This window comes from Euprymna scolopes, chromosome 5 (assembly GCF_053919585.1).
Source record: "Euprymna scolopes isolate OS-2025 chromosome 5, ASM5391958v1, whole genome shotgun sequence".
NCBI lineage: Eukaryota > Metazoa > Mollusca > Cephalopoda > Sepiida > Sepiolidae > Euprymna > Euprymna scolopes.
Genome location: NC_136486.1, coordinates 146,215,156 through 146,233,409, shown reverse-complemented (window position 1 = coordinate 146,233,409; position 18,254 = coordinate 146,215,156). Strand labels below are relative to the sequence as shown.

The 18,254-nt window shown below is 30.2% G+C and overlaps 1 protein-coding gene across 2 annotated transcripts in view; it reads left to right on the top strand.

The window, feature by feature from the left end:
* The window catches only part of LOC145277006 (transportin-3-like), a 188,680-nt gene that overhangs the window by 148,663 nt on the left and 21,763 nt on the right, over positions 1-18,254 (top strand). For both annotated transcript variants that reach the window (XM_080128603.1, XM_080128602.1), the window contains exons 17-23: positions 1,747-1,938; positions 5,211-5,302; positions 7,167-7,252; positions 7,894-7,954; positions 11,763-11,903; positions 16,446-16,562; positions 17,220-17,314. In XM_080128603.1, the coding sequence (XP_079984729.1) occupies positions 1,747-1,938; positions 5,211-5,302; positions 7,167-7,252; positions 7,894-7,954; positions 11,763-11,903; positions 16,446-16,562; positions 17,220-17,314 (784 nt within the window). The remainder of the gene's footprint in view (positions 1-1,746; positions 1,939-5,210; positions 5,303-7,166; positions 7,253-7,893; positions 7,955-11,762; positions 11,904-16,445; positions 16,563-17,219; positions 17,315-18,254) is intronic.

Genomic DNA, 18,254 nt, shown 5'->3' with positions numbered 1-18,254 from the left:
ATTTAAAAACAAAAAAAAAAGTTGCCACAGCTTTATTTTTAAATGTTTTCATCTAATGCGAATATTGTTTGTTCATTGGTTTTAGCATCGTAAATTATGATATGAAAACAAACTATTCTTTTAATAGTCGCATAAAGACTACATTTTGTATCATTAATGTTATCCACGTTGTTACATTTAAAAAAAATCAGTGTAGCTTTATTTTTAATGTTTTGATTTAATAAAAAATATTGCGTCCTAAACTGAGATGAAAAAATGAACAAATCTTTTAGTAAACGAGAATTGTCTCCCTCTGCACAGTGGCAAACTGTAAAACAGCGCCTACCGGGCATTGGCTGTGTCCACATAAAGTTCCATTTGGAAACGCCTCCTATACTATCAATATAAGGATACTGAGCACTTTTTCATTACTATATGTCAACTTAATCGTGGGTAATGTCGATACCTCCACAACAATTTCAAAAATAAAATATATGGTAATCCTACTTAAAAAAAAAAAAAAAAAAAAAAAAAAAACTAATAAAAACACGAAAATGTAATTGCCCCAAAAAAGTTTGAGACAAACTCCGCACCAGATATCTGGCAGAAGGGATATGAAGAGAAGCTATTCTCTGGATATTGAGCACTTTTAAACACCAGTTTAAGCAAATTTCTTTAATGCTGTCTCAGTCTAGAAAAATTTCTTTTTACGATCTGTTGTAATGAAAACAAACTGAAAATAATTCAGTTTTAAAAATAGCAAAGTAGAATTTGTTTTAACCAAAATAAACATTTTTATCTTATAAAAATAGTTATGATTTATTGTGTTATTAAAAGAAAAAAAAATTAGCAGTTACAATGTCAAAAAAAAATGTGAAAAAAAAATTAGTTACAATGTCAAAAAAAAAATGTGATTTATGTAACCCTTGAAATAAGAAAAATGTTTTGCTTTAATTTAACTGCTGATAAAAAAATGCCAAATAAATAATATAAAATTTAACAATCTGTTTAGATGCCAACAAAAAAAAATTTTTTTTTAATGTAAATGAAAGTTTGTTTTTTTTTAATTAAAGAATAGTAATTGGAAAATGTAATCCTCAGTTGATTTAAACCTTTGATAAAAAAATCAAAATAAGGAAATTGTTTTTTGTTTTAATATTAATGTCCATCAAAATTACAAAACAACCCTGTTTAAATAAAAAAAAGAAAGAAAAAAATGCCACTGGTAGGTGTATGCGAACCTCAAAACTAATGAGACAACCTCCTAATCCGCTGGACCACAGTGCTAATTGCAAATAATGTTGGAAATTTTTATTTAAACAAATTAAAAAAATAATGCTTGATGCATGCGCACTTGTTGAAATCTTTTAGAAAGAGATGATTTTTAACTGACCCCTCCCCCCTCCATTTAAAACTATTTCTATACAAAATAATTGCCCATTTTTGTTTCTGATTTTTGCATATTATGCATCCGAGGGATTGTTCTTTCAGATGGTACTGGTTTCGACCTAGTTGGATGTGGATGACAAAAGTTTTAGTAGACATACAAACACACACACACACATCTTTCCTTTATATAATTGAAGATGAAGATTAATCTATTTTCACCTGATATTAAATTGTCTTTAAAATCTGATTTTCAGCCCCAATATCCATATGGTAAAAGAAAAAAAAAAACTTTAGTTTTATTTCATGCTTAGACTATTTTTCATTGATTCTAGAAATTTCTGATCTTAATTTCTTGACTGAATTTTATGTTTCTTTCAGATCCTGTTCTCCAATTTCTTTTGGCTGGTCTTCAACAACCCGCTTTGGCATCTGCATCGGCTACTGCTCTCCAGAGTATTTGTACAAGCTGTCGGTCACAAATGAAAGAACATTTTGATGGACTTCTGCAAATTGCACAAGCGATGGACTCTTTTAATTTGTCTAATGATGCTGCAATTGGACTGCTTAAAGGTTAAGGAAGTTCTCTTCACATTTTTTTTTTTTTTTTTTACATTAGTGTTTTTACCTGGTTGAGGAGTTTGTATGGTGTTAACTTTTTCAGGTTGTGTGATTTGGATACATTTTTTATGACTGGATTGCTAGACACGCATGGAAATAAAAATTGTAAGTTTATTTCTTACTGCTTAAGACACCTGATCCAGGAATGCTGATGGCGCTGCTTAGGCAATTTTTAAAATGCCAGAATGCTCTTCTTTTAAGTGTGCTGGTTTCACTCTCCGCACCTTCCGAGCTTGTGTCACATCTTCCTATAGGTGGAAGTGAGTAAATAACAACATAAATCCTCTAATAGAATGTCACATTATGATCCTTTTTAAAGTTCTAAACTCCAACTAATCTTAAGAAATTGAAATTTATTAATTAACTGATGCTTAATGCATATTAAATTTTTAGAAATCTGAATTTTACTGAGAGCTTTAATTCCCTCTTTACCCATCCCTTTGTGTAAAACTAAATATAGTCCACATTTTGAAATCCATGCATCATGCAGCTGTGTTCATAATGATCTATTAATTAGTTTAGGAGTGAATCCCATACATACAAATATATAAACATATCTGTTTAATGATATTTGCATTTATTTTTTATTTATTTATTTTTTTTTTATTTATTTTTTTTTTTTAATTTTTTTTTTATTTATTTTTTAAACATTACAGATATTAGAAATCAAATCATAATTGTGATATTTTTTAATGCACAAATTACAAACGATATTACAATAGTTGTGATTATTAATTGTCCTAAATGATTACATGAGTTGACTCCTGGGCATTTTTTGCTATGATTAAAGAGTAGTATTAGTTTTCATACTACATATGCTCTTTTCTATGAGAAATCCTTATGAACCAAAGCAATTTATATTTTTTGCCCCAGTCTAATTCCTTTGGGAGAACTGGATTTTTTTGCACATTAAAAGCCGATATCGTCTGCCTCTGTCCTTTGGGAGGGCACGTAAATAGAAACAATTTATAGTCATTTTATTGGTTTATTTACTGTTTTTCAGGGTGATTACTTATATTGAGGAGAGAAAAAAAATTGTTCCAAAGATTAGATGAATGTGATCCTAAATCAAAGAAAGGAAATGTATTTAATATTTTTTTTTCTGTAAATCACTCCAGACAAGGCATGAAGCCACTTGATGTAAAGGAGCTTGTAAAAAAATATTATTCCATAGTCGAAAACCTGCTAAGTATGAGATGAATAGATTATGATGCAGAAAACAGTGATTCTCCTTCCTTTATCAGAAACATCACTCATGAACTGTGAGAATTAAAGGACAAAATAAGGGAAGTAGGGGTTGTGAAGCAGCCACTTTCTAATATCCTAAAAAAAAAAAAATGGAGGGAAGGGGATAAAAATGTTGTAAAATGCATTCTTTGAAATTCTAAAGTTACAGAGTCGAACGATAAAATTGTCGCCCTAGAAAAGACGACATGATACCATTTCCGTTTAATGAAAACCAAACAGCATCAAAGCCAGCCTGACTGAGTTCTTGCTAGTGTTTGTGGAACAGGCATGCTCCCAGTTCCGGACCCATATCAAGGTGGTGATTGATGTTGACGGCAGCTACATTGAATAGATGTCAGCTCTACTACATAATCAAGTTACTTGAATGGATTTTTTTCAATAAAAGTTTTAAAATAAAGCTGTTGTTTTCTTTAGGGCGACACTTTTATCGTTCCACCCTGTACATAAGAAAATATATAAATAGTAACAACTAAAAAACAATTAGTGCGTGACTAATTAAGTCATGTGCAATCTCATGTTGATAATTTGTCTTATTCATACTACTTCTCATTAATGATTATATTCACGTTTTTGCCAAAACCTTCTAGTTAAACTTGGGAACCTTTATTGAACTCGAATCTTTATTGAAACTGGGACAGAATTTTGAACTGAACCATTTATTTAATTAATAATTTAATCTACAAGTGTAGGTTGTTCTTATTCCATCAGCCATGACTGGATAAATTGTTTATTTGTTATTCTTTAATATTGATTGTAGTCAGAACTAAACTATCAATTTCCAGAAACCTGTCACTTAGAACTGATGGACATATGGCGTAATGGTTAGAAATGTTAATTAGCAACTGTATTCTGAAGGTTGAAGATGCAATCTTTATTATAGACTAGCAGGACCTGTTAGCCAGCGTTGCCTGGTAGAATTTTTTTTTTTTTTTAGTGTTCCAGATGTGCAAGCAAAGATGGAGAAGACGTTATGTATATAAAGTTTTTACTTGTGCACGTTTGTTCCAGTAAATAAGATTATCAGTATTTAATTGTCTATTTATGAGCAGTTAATGTTGTTTTAATTTTTTTTTTGCTAGTGTCTCATGGGGAGTGACGCCATTTTTGTAAACTTTTAGAAGTGTTCATTTATTTAGGAATTAGTTTCATTCTGGAATATTAGAATATCAGGCCACCCAGAAAGAACAAACATGGCTAAGGAGCCATTATTATTTAGGATTCGGATATCTGAAAGAATATGTTATGTCTATATATGTCTTAACCAGTTACGGAAGGTGTAATCACACTATAGTTGCAAAATGTAGAATTGGACCCGGTGACAACTTGTAGTGAGAGCACTAAATATTGAGAGAGAGAAAAATAGGAACTTCTTCCTCTGTAGATGCGGCGATTGTGATGGTGTTGCTCATCGGATGTAATGTAGCATTTTATTCTCACGAGTGAATGTGGCAGAAAGTTTGGTCGTAAGCTACATAAGATGGTGGCTATCAGGGTAGATGTATTGAATTTGTATGTGACATCTGTTGTTGCAAACCTACGAAAGCTTGGTCCAGAGGGGAATTTCTGCAATCAAAATATTATATATGGAGATAAGAGCATAAATTAAATAAGAGCATAAATTAAATAAGAGCATAAATTAAAGCTTATACTTGGAAATGGTAAATAACGGGTTCAGTTCAAAATTCTGTATATGTGCCAAAGTGCAATTATTATGTTCTTAAGTTGGAAAAGCTCAACTTGAAGAAGGTCAGAGGTTACATCTGTAACATAGTTAATAAAGTTTAGAGTCCAAATAAAGTTTAGAGTCCAAATAAAACGAAGGTAATTTATTTGAATTTTATTTAATTTTTGGAATTAAAAACATTTTTTATTTCTTTTAATCAATAAAATGTTTGTAGCTTTTGATTTTTACTTTTAATTTATTATTAAGTTCACTTCGTGTTTTAATTTCAGTATATTCTGCTTTTTCTTTCTAGGTACTGCGACTATTTTGACTCAGTTACCCTATGAAAATGTTGGTGACGGTTTGAAACAGTTGTGCTCCTTTCAACTTGATCCTCTCAATAAGGTAAATTGATCTTTTCGATAGTTTGATTTGATTTAAAACATACCAACTCTTTATCAAATCTATTGAATGATGAAACACTTCATTTAAATGATTAATTGTTTTTTGGGTTTTTTTTACTTACCTTTAACAGCAATGTTCAACACAGGCTCTGTTTATTATTACCCAAAAAAGTGAAAGTACATTCTGAATGAATGCAAAATTGGCCACGATCAATGATGTCAGTATTCCCTGGTAAAAGTGCATCAAAAAAAGGGTGTAATGCTGAGCAAGATGACTTCCTAAGATCGACCCGAATTGTTTGTTCCGAGCATAAAATCTATGTAGTACCAGAATTGATTCTTGTTCAGAATTCTCCGTATATTAAAAAGGAAAATCTGTGTACCTGTAATGAAACAAAAATACTATATTCTAAAAATTACATGAATTTGTTTAATAAATTACATATTCATTTTTATTATGGGTACATGCGGGAGGGGGGGTATTTGGGGGGAAAATATTTCCCTGTGCAGAATCTGATGATTCTACAAGACTAACAGTACCTCTCCACATTCTTATAACATATTTAAAAAAAATATATAAAATAAAATACATATCCGCCATGTGAATTACAGTCTATATGACACGTTAACTTAGTTCAGATCAACATCATGATGAAATAAACAAGTGAAGCATACAGATGGCAAAATGAAAGAACACAACAACTGTGGGTTATAGATATAAACTAATTTTATTACACAATAAAGTTTGATCTCTTCTAGAAAATCATGTAATCCTCAATGGGCCGACAGAAAAGGAATTTGTAAATAAAATAAGAGCATTTTTTTTTTTTTTGTGTATATATAAGAAAGGTTTATTCAGTTCAAAAACATAAGAATAACATGGTTATATGAATTAGCTGAACTTTTCAATGGCAATGATAGATGGCTTAGAGAAGGGGATGGACATAAAATGTCAAATATTTAGCTGAATTGAATGTGTGTATCCAGAGAAAAAAATAGTTTGTCCAAAGGAAATAATAATCCGATTTCAAAAGGTTTTGAAAAGTCAGTAGGCGACAATGTATTCCGGATATAAATCCACATTCCTTGCTCATGTCCACTTTAGCGGTATCAGTGTTGTCTTTCTCTTTCGTTGACATGTAATAGTTCTGTGGCAGATCAGGAGATCAGTATCTCCACTTTATGTCTCTTTAAGCGGGATTAACCTTTTTTACTTTTCTGGTAAATAATTTCACAGGCTCTTCTTCAATGCATAGAATATCGGAAGATCGGTTCCTTTATCTCATGCGAGATAATCTCTTTTGCATCTCTGCATAACTGACGACACCTCTTTTGGTATCCTTGTGCCATACAATATCAGTTCTTTGCACTACTGTGCTAGAGAGTCAAATCAGCATTCAATTCATCCTTACCTGTCCATTCCAGCCCTATAGATTGGTTTGGGCGCATGGTACATGGACAGTTTATACCATGGATTTGATCATAGTGCGATCGGTGGGGATGGAGTGTGGTTAGCCTCTTTGTGTCTTCACTGTAGGCCGTCCGTGTATCAAATGAATTTGTTTTTATATTCTTTTCACCATTCTTGGTTTTCACTCTAAAACATTCCTTGAATTAGTTTCTCTTTCTCTTGTTACCGTCAGGAAGAAAGAGGATGTAAGGAGGAGGGGATGGAATGAAGTCATTTCTAGTCAGGAGGGGTTGTGGAGTTCAATTTTTTTTTTTTTTTTTTTTTTTTTTTAACTTCAATCTTTGTTTTTTAATTAAAGCAAGATAATACCATTTTTTAATTTTTTTCTTTTTTATTCAAATTTTTTTTTTTTATCTATCATTTATTTTTTAACTCTTATATTTTTTTTTTCTAGCTTTTGGCTGAAGGTGAACCAACAGTGAAACAAGGAAGTAAACATGATCCAACTTTGTGGCTTGATCGGTTGGCTGCAATATTCAGGTGAAAAATCTCATTTATTTTTTGTTTGCTACGACATATCAGAAGAAGAAACGGAGAGCTTGAATGCCTAAGGTCTCTCTGTACAGAAGTTTGTCAGGACAATCTGGCATTAGGATACCTACAAGTAAACCTACAAATATTCAAAATGACATAGTATTCTCGGCTCAAATAAGATCTCCTCAGTATGGCTAACCCACATTAGCTTTTATGAGGAATGGTGGACCTTCTCCAAGTGATATTTCCTTAAGTAACAACACAAAGCTGGATACTCCACCAAACTAGATAAATTTTTGTCTTGGAATCCAATAAGACTACAAGACCATGAGAAAGGTATACGATAACATTTAAATGGCCAATTGAGGAGAGGAAAATTGTTAACTTCTTTACTAACTTAGTGTTTGAGGAGTGAAGGAGAATATTAATAGAACATTTGAATATCATATTCTATATCATATTTCAGAATATATCAGAATATCATATTTCATATAGAGATAAAGTGTTAGCTTCAGGAAGGGGCCATCTTCATTTCTGAAAATTTTGAAGTAAAATGAAACAAAAAGAATTTAATAGACAAGTTATTTTTCAGAAATTTTAAAATCTTTATCAGTCATATATATATTTGTTTCTATTTCTATTGGTAGGCATTTGAATCCCTCGGTTCCAAACGGACAACCACATCCCTGTCAAAATGTTCTTCAAGAAGTAAGTTGTTAGATTTTATCTTTTCCTTTTTCTTTTTTTTTTTTCTTTTTTTCAAATTTTTTTTTATTTTCAATTTTTTTTTTTTTCATACTTATCCAGAATTTTCCCTATATTAAAAAACAAAAATGAAGAAAAAACTGTATAATGTATGTCCCTGTGACATTGAAAATATTGTATTCTGAAAATTACATCAATTGATCAAGTAATTTAATTTTTGTTAAAAAAAATCATTTTTAGGCATTACAACAAAAGTTTGAATTATTGCTGAGTTAGCTCTTATTTCTTGAGATAATTGTCAGTTAGCCATAAAATTTGATTTTCTTATTTACAAATAAAACTACTTGATCAATTTACATGATTTTCTTTTGGAATGTTTTCTTTCCATCACGTATTGGCCCTGTCGAGGGGGCATTAGAATACTCCAACTGCCCTCTGCAGTGAGTAAAAGCTCCTCAGTGAAGCAACCTGTTGACTGTGGGTGGTGACTCATGATGTTTAAGGATGGGATCCTGGTGGTTGAGCAGATCATGCCCAGGACATTATAAAGACATGAACTGCAACATAACTACTTATGAGCCTATCCATCCTCCTGTCTAGCCCAAGTAAGGTCCAAACTACTTTGGACCTTACTTGGGTTAGACAGGAGGTTGGATAGGCTCAATCCAATTAATCAGTTGCTCTAAAACTGACAAACATAGCAAGAAAACATGCTCACTCTCTACACATACAATAAACTGATTTAGTAAGCTGTGGTTGAAGGGTTAATCTACTTGACGGACAATGAACCGAACATGGCTGAGAAACAGACTTTTTTTCTAAAAAGAGGCTTAGAAATAAATGGAAGAACCATGGATGCTTGGGTCCACCAAATGGTAGAGTATACCCCTCCTGTATCCTTGTTGTGTTGGGGCAAATGCCCTCTTCTAACACCTCCCATATAAGGCTCAAAGGTGGGTGGGGGACGGGAACAGGAGAGATGAAAAAAAATAACACACAAAATTATGTACATTAATAAGCCTCGTAAGAAAAGAAATCCTTCTGAAGTCTCAAATGTTACCAGTTCAGATGCAGAAATCGAAATGAAATATGAAAGCACAAACTTCCCAACATGCATAGTGATGGAATCAACTGATGAAAAACCTGTTAATAAAACGTCACCTTTCAAAATAGAAAAAAATATTCTTCGAATGTATCAAACTGAAAACAAAATGAATAAACAACGGCATAATATTAATTGAAATAAATAAAAAACAAGCAGAAGAGCTACTAAAATGGAAACCATTTGATAATACAACAATCAAAACTTACATGAAACACTAAACTCAAGCAAAGACATAATTAAAAGTTCTGAATCATCATTATGCACTATAAAAGAAATAAGACAATCTCAAAATGCAAAAATGTTACAGATGTACAAAGAATACAAATAAAAACAGAAATTAGATTCACCAATACATCCTAATCTTTGATATTCACAAAATCCTCAAAATACCAAAATAGGACATCTGGCAATAAACACAAAACTATATATTCCTAACCCACTAAGACATCACAATTTCCAAAGATATAAGTCACTTAAATATGTTAAGTGCAATGAAAATCACTGGGTAAATCCTAAAAATTTTCCTTTTTTTGGATAAAAGGAAAAAAAATCCTCAAAATAAAATACACCAAAAATATATTACCTTAGAAGCCAAGGTAACAATAGAAAATGGTAATTATGCAGAAATAGCTAAAATAAACCAAATACTAACATAATAAATCACCATACAAAACCAACAAACTCAACTAATGTGAAAATAGAAAATGTCAGAAAAAAACTCTTAAATGAAAATTTTACTAGAATGATTTTAAAAAAAAAGAAAAAAAAAATTAACCAAATTGAAAACAAAATCTACCCAAATACAAACCAAAAGAGGACTCAACCAAAAATATACACAAAACACCAAACTGCAACTACTTCTATAGAAACAGTTACCCCCCCATTGGAACTAAAAAAAAAAAACAGACTCTAAAAGCAATAAAATCACTCAACAAAAAAACATCTAAATCCAAAATGGGATAAAGTTGATCTCGATCAGCATAAGAAATAAGAACCCCTATCCAAAATCAGATCGAGGCAATTGACATAGAAAATGAAAGACCAGCACATTACGACTACCCCCTCCACCCAAAAAAACCTTTAAATGGAAAAACACAAAGAAAACATAAATGATGAAAAAAAAAATACTACAATGGAACTGTAGAGGAACAAACACATAGAAGAACTACACTAGCTAATAGCAAATTTAAACCCACTTTAAACTTACACTGATCACAGACCCCTATATCATTTTTAAACGGCAAGAGTCATGGAACTCTTGCAAAAACAACAAACTCTATCAAATAAAGCCTCACCTCAAAAAAAACAGGCAGAAGACAAAATCTCTAATAGGAAAATGACAACGGAAGAAGTAGTAATAGCAAGACTCTAAATAGAACACACTGTTATCACACACTCATCTATAATATAAATCTCACCTGTTTTAACAAAGGTGACCGATTTTCACAAGATCGGTATACTTTTGAAGCTTGACCCTTCGGACGACAAATATCAAAAAATTGGCTAAAAACATTAATTCCTTAATCCTCAACTAGGCACTTTTCTACGGGGGGGGGGGGGTCGCTTTTTTTTGCCAATATTTTCGAAAGTCATCACTTCTCTTCGATTGTCTAGCCTAAATTTAAACCTACATCACTTTTGATTTGGTGATATGCTCAACAGCTAACACATCATTTTTTTTTTCGCCGCCAACTTTCTTTTCTGCCTTCGCAGTACGGGTTCAAGCCTGCCTGCCTACTACCACCTTTTTTTTTTTTTTTTTTTTTTGCACAACACACACCTCCAAACACCCGGGCAACATCAGTACATAATAAAGGGCAAAAAATGTATTCCTTGTCAGGAACCTTCATTCGTAAAACATTCTAACAAATTGCAAAGATCTCTAACAAATTCAAAAAAAAAAATCTTATCAAGTAAACAATCTAAAAGATTTTTTTCAATTTCCTAGCATTCTTAAAAGTAACACAGCAGCATACAATAAAATATAATTGGAAAAAGAAAACACCCTCAAAATGCACACCATACAAGTAACACCTCTCAAATTGCAATAATCACACTAAGATATTAAAAATATATTAAAAAAAAAAAAAATGCTAACAATCAACAAAATAAATCAAACAATCTATTTGGTATTAGGTAACTTAAAAAGGTTGATATGCTGGTAAAATAAACCATCAAATTCACCACATGTACATCATACAGATATTTCTTTATATTCGGACCCCCCCCCCCCCCCAACAAAGGAGGGAATGGACCTCGTAATTCACTCACATTTGACTGTTCATTTGTTTGCATTTTTCTCAATAACCACGCCTTTTTTTTTCTCAATAACCACGCCAATTTTTTTTTAATTTTGCACAAATATTAATCATGCTGGAAGTAAATTTTTGTCAGAACGGATTTTCCAGGATAACTCGGGCTGCCCCTTTAAGGGTAAAATTGCCTCTAAATCATCCATCCATTCATACTTTTCTCAATAACCACACCTTGAATTTTTTTTTTTTAATTTTGCACAAACATTAGTCATGGTGAAAGTAAATTTTTAACTTGTTAAGGCCCCATGCATGTTTTAATAAAGGCAAAGTTCTGGACAAATGCCCATTATTTTTATTTTAAAAAATTTTATCTACTGGCATCATTTAAAAAAAAAAAAAAAAAAAAAGTCTTGTTCATATACTTTTTATTTTCTTCCCCGATTTTGACTAGGTATTTCCAGTCCTGTCAAATGCATGTGAAAAGTACCAGTCCGATGTTCGCATCGTTGAGAGATGTTGTCGCTGTATTAGATTTGCTATTCGTTGTCTAGGCAAAAATTCAGCTTCAGTTTTGCAACCATTAGTCAGTCAGGTAAGAAAAATTTTACTTTCTTTTCGTTGGTTTTTATTTATTTTTGTTTAAATTTTTGTTGTTGAAATAAAATAATTCTTAGAATAGATTTAAGCTTTTTATGCTTACAGGTGAAAGAAGGTGGGAGTAGATATGCCTCTCACCTGCAGACATTAGCGTAGTTGGGGTTTTACTAAAAATGCACAACCAAAATTATGACTGATCAATGTATAACTAACTGCTCCTGCTGTTTTTCATATAGAAACAACGTGTAAAGTTATTTGAATCAGCAGGAGCCAAATCGGACATTTAGTCGTGCCGGCTTTTAGTCATACATAAGTGCTTTACTAAAAATCTACAACTAAATAATGTATGATTTGCTTTGACACTGACAAACTACTGGGTTTGTCCATATAAAATATTGTAAAAATCTGTTGTGGCATTATTAAAATAAACAATAAAATGAATTTACTCACAAATTTCAGTTGAGAGGTTACTTTTTGGCAAATATATTTTTAGATTCATTATAAAAAGTATTTATAAAAAATTTTTTTTAAATATTCTATCTTAAGGCAGAAAGTAAAGATATATAAACATTTATTTACATGATGAACTTACAGACTGAAACGATTTTTTTTCCGATTCTGTGTGCCACTTTTTTTTCATTAAAAATTTTTGTAAAAAAACATATACAAGTTTATTTTTTAAATTACTTGTGCCTTGATTTTACTAATAATGCCTGACTAAAAGTTAAACACAGTTTTATGTACGTCTAATTGAATCCTAAAAGATTTCAGACAATTATTTGGCACACTGTATTGGAAAAAAATAATTCTCAGTCGTTAAGGGTTTAATTAGTCAAAGCAATTTCGACAGTTTCAAGTTTAATTTGAAAAGCAAAACAAACAAAAAAACGATCAATAGTAGTCAATAATAACTTTAACTAAATGTTTGAGAAAAATTTTTTTTAAAAATGACTTTTTTGAGAAATGAACCAGAGCCACATTATAATAAAATGGAACTTTATGCAATATTATTTTAAAAAAATAATTTTTTTAAATAGTTATTTACTTGCCTCCCCACAAGGGTAGTTAGACACTGTTTTAAATGTGAGGAAAACTAGTTCCCCCAAAAGAGGCACACGGGATTGAAAACATTGCCCCAGTCTTTAAGGATTTCTTCTACTTTTACAAAGATTTTCTAGTGTAACATTCTTATTGTGTTACAAAATTCAAATTTTAAAGAAAACGGTCACTTGTAAAATTTAATTTGCCAAAAAAAAACAACAAAACTTTCCGCTGAAAGTTGTGACTGACTAAATTCGTTTTGTTTGTTATTTCAATAATAAAGAAATAAACTTTTTTTTATAAAGATAAATAAAATAAATAATAAAAAAAAAAGGTGGTATACTGTGTTGGAAAAAAAAGTCTCAGTCTTTAAGGATTTGCCAAAAAAAAATAATCGCGACTGTGACTAAAGTCATTTTATTGTTTATTTTAATAACATTTCTTGCACTAACAGGATTCAGTAGATCGCCTGGGTAAGAGGGAATATTTAAAAATTGAGTTTTTGGTACTTGTACAGTTTAATTAAAACATTAAAAAAAATGAAAATATTGAAAAAAAAAAAAAGTTTAAATTGTACGTATCTGTTATGGAATGAAGTTCTCCAAAAAAAAATTTCACTTAATTTCATCAAGTTGTTTTACAGCAAAAAAACGTTATGATACCGATCAAAAGGTTTGATTTTTAGGAAGAAAAGCTAGTATTAAAGATGGGGAGGGAGTATCGGCACTTTAACTAGAGTTATCTCCCTTTGGCGTTTATAAACTCCAAACAAAAATTAAAACAACCAAAATGTCTGCCTTCAACGTGCTGTCATAAAAATGTGTTTTTCCGCTGTAAAAAAAAACAAGGCTACTCAATCAAATTAAGTGAAATTTCTTTTTCGGAGATCTTCATGTCAAAACAGATGCATACAATATAACCATTTTTCGATATTTTCATTTTTTAATGTCTTGATTAAACTGTACGAGTACTGAGTTTTCTTTAGTAAATATATCTTTAGGTATGGACTTAAAAAAAATATTTGCCAAAAATAACCTCTCAAAACTTCTGGGTAAATTCATTTTATTGTTTATTACAAGATTGTTTTACAATATTTTTTACACTTCCGGACCCAATTGCTATGTCAAAATTGCTTGTATCAGCAACAATGGCAATTAGTCGGACATTAGTACTTAATATTTAGTAATGTATTTTTAGTAAAACTGGTTTAGTATCTAATTGACCTCAACTCCAGTCTCTTAATTTGATTTTTTTTAATCAAATTTTTATTTTAAATTATGATTTTAATAGTTATATTTATCTCTACTATTATATAAAAGTTACTTTGTATGTGTGTATAAGTGCCTTGCTCGTATGTTCCGAAACAGCTATGCCTATCTTTGCAAATTTTACACAAAGCTAATTTATATGCTGAAAGTGTTCTTAGCTATGTTTTGTCCAGAAATTTATCCTATAAGTATCGAAAATCAAAAAAATCTGATCTTAAACATAGCTTTTCTCTCTTATCGATAAAAAAGAAAAATTTTTACAGGGGAATAATTTACGTTACACCAGCTAAGGGAGATAATAAAACTTCAGCAAATCATTTGTTCTAAAAAAAAACAAAAAGAACAGATTTATAATCTGAAGATATAGCTTAGTGGTAGAGCATTCGACTACAGATCGAATGGTCACTTGTTCAAGCCTGGGTGCACCTCACCATTTTATTTTAATTTTTTTTTTTATAAATTCAATTTACAATAAAAGAGGGTTTAAAATTGCTGCAAATCATTTCTTCATTTGCATATTTTAAAAGTAAACATTAATCAAAAGTGACTTTTCCAGGGAATTCATCATCGAGCCCAAATATCAGCTGACGTGATATTGTAAACAAACACTGACAGAATTTGATGAATGATATTATTATTTTTTTATTTATTTTTTTTTTGTGAATTAGTCCACCAGGCAAATTATTCTTCATAATATATAATAATCAATAGAGGATGATTCTATAATAATACATACACAATCTGCATGAATTAAAATGTCACATATTGTATGACTGAGCAACGCCGGGCTGCTAGCTAGTTATTGAATCAAATCCTTATATAAAAGGTGTGTCTATTGAAAATTTATAATTTGTTAAATATATGAATTTTTTAAATACATGAATTTGTCAGATGTATAAATCTGCTAAGTATTGATTTATTAAATACACAAACTTGTTGAAATTGTTTACTTTTTGTTCAACATTTTTTAAAATTCGAGTCTGTGTTAAATAACCCAAAATGGGTTGATATGTCATAAACAAAACAACCAACTAACCAAATCTTTATAAAACTATAACTGATTTTGTTATAACAATGTTGTTATAATCTCTATAAAATTATTGGATGTAAATAGTTTCCAAAACTTTCATGAGGATTTGCTTAAAATTTTAAAACCAGTTTAAACAACTTTGTATTCAACAGTCTAAATGCTTGCAAAAATTTCATTTTTTTTTTTTTTTTTTTTTTTTTTCAATTATTAGCAAAAGATTAAATTGGCCAACTTCTGAAGAAATGAGAATGCATGGTGATGGATTTAAATTTGTAATTAAAATTATTTTTCGAATAGGATTTTTCAAATTTCCTTGGATTTTATACTGTTACATTTATTTCAATAAATAATTGATTAATAGCAATAAAAAAAAATCAGTACAATTCTCTAGTAGTGTTACACACTTGAAAGCAAATTTTTTTTTTTTTCAAGAGCCCGATTACAAATATATTTAAACTTTGCAAGCCATAAGGCAAAAGCGTACAAGGGTTATTCCAAAAGTAAGCATCCTATTTTTTAACAAAAAAAAAAAAAAAAATTGAAGAGAGATGAAGACTTGACATGTAATATCATTAAAACAAGCAACCTGTTGTGCTCCAGAATTTATTTTTCTACATAGTCACTATCATTTTCAACACACTTTTGCCACCGATAGTGTTTGCTGTGCATGAGCATCCAGATTATACTTTGTCACTCCCTCTGTTGCCACTCTGAAATTGACAAACCTATCTCCTAAGTGTTGGCATCAACTGCATCGGCTTCATAAATGTTTAACAGGCACCGGTGAATGTCGATCAGTTCAATTTCTTCTGCATGGAGGAGTTCAATAATGCAGCTCTGCTTCTGATGCACGTCCATGACAAGTGTTGCTTTCTTATAGTCCCACACTGTCAATATCTGCAACAGTGAGATGAAACTTTTTCCTTTATATATATATTTTTTTGAGATCTTAGTGTGATTATTGCAATTTGATAGGTGTTCAGTCTTCATAACAATGCAATTTACAATCCTCTCTGCTCCATTCAGGCAGGATAAAAAAAAAATAGGAGGTATTACTTTTGGGATGCCCCCCTCATATATACCTATGTATTTCACACACAGTTAACACCTGGAATATTGGTATGTTCTTTATCATTCTTTGCCATCTTTTTTTTTTTTTTTTTTTCTTTGTACATTTTGATTTGTTTTTCTCCTCCAGATGGTAAACTTGTATCAGGTCCATCAGCATTCCTGTTTCCTATACCTTGGAAGCATTTTAGTCGATGAATATGGAACTGATGCAACTTGTGTTCCAGGTTTATTGAACATGTTACAGGTAAATGGTTTACAAATCTTAAAAATTGATACAGAATTTAAAATATGGAAATAAAATTAAGGATTCACCCTTTTTTTTGCTTTTAAATAGTAGAGCCTACTTATTAATTGGTATATCTATATAGGCTCAAGGTAACATTCAGTTATCTTCCCTTGAATTTTTCATTACTGCATTATTTTAAACAATTACTCTGACAATTTTCACAAGCAATTATTTACAATATTAAACTTTTTAATGGATATTATACTTAAATATTTGTTTAAACACTAACCTTTTTCTAAATAGAATTAGAATATTTAAAAATTTGTATTTTAGAATAGTATTTTTATGTAAATATAATTTGTTTACATTTCATATTTAAAGTGTAAAATATGCATTTTGTGCAATTTTTTCCCTAAAAATCTTTAGAATGTAAAAATTTATTAAATATTTCAAAATGTAAAAATTCTTGTTTTCCTTTGAGTTTTTCTTTTTTAATCTGATTTGAAGGTCTTGTCATGTTCTATGTAAATATTTCACACAAAATATATATAATAAATGTTTTTTATTAACATTTAAAATCTAAAAAAATATATCCTTTCAATATGAGAAAGACCTTTTCATGACCTGCTTTGAGAAATTAACTTGAAAGTAACTTTTTTTCTTTCTTTTTAACAGGCGTTTTGTACACCTGCTTTTAAACAGTTGGAAGAACATAATGGCTTAAGAAATCACCCTGACACTGTGGATGACCTGTTCCGATTATGTCTTCGGTTAGATTCCATTACATTTCTTTTTATATTAAAATTTTTTAAAAATTCCTAATTACTGTTTTTACAAAGATTAGTATATTTGGAGCAATTTTAGTTTATCCACACAGAAGTCTTTTATATAAAAAATTTCTGTGATGAAAGCCAAAGGTTGAGAACTGAAAGATTTTTTTGGAAGAAAGTGAATTAATAAAAACTGTAAATTCTTGTATAAAACTAATTCTCAAAATATCCAATTGTGTAAAAAAAAAAAAAAAAAAAAAAAAAAAAAAATTCTCACTCAAGATAAGTTGAAGAATTAAATGAATTTGACCATTTTGTTATACTTGTATAGAAATTAATTCATAATTAGTTTGGAAGAATCTATATCATATTTTTTCGCCTGTCCATTGTGCTTTTTTCTTTTTTTTTTTTTAAACTACTAGGCTGATCTTACTGAGACTTTTTATGGACCTTTGTTATAAGGTGTAGCAAACTAAGTATTATGGTATCCATTCGATGTACAGTTAAGGATTAATAGGGATTGGTTTTAATACCATATTTACTCAAAGTTGTTTTCAACACTATTGGGTTGATGTGGCTGAAATTTTGTATAGACCTTTGCTATGATAAGGTGGATCAATCTAAGAATACTGCTATCCACTCAATATACAGTTATGGATTCATAGGAATTAGTATTTATGTTAAAATGAGCACAAAACATTCAACCATTAATTTGGTATATAGCACTCATTCTAAGTCAATGGGCTCTAACATTTGTTCGTTTTTAATGGGAAAAAAGTTGCGTTAAACATAATCAGTGTCAAACTGATTTAAGTAGAAATAGTGTACCGTAAAATAAAAACTAGCCATGTTTTTTAAGATGGAAAATATTTTTCAATTTTGGTTTGAAAAATTACTTTAGACAAAAAAAAATCAAAAGAGAATAAATAATTAAAACTAT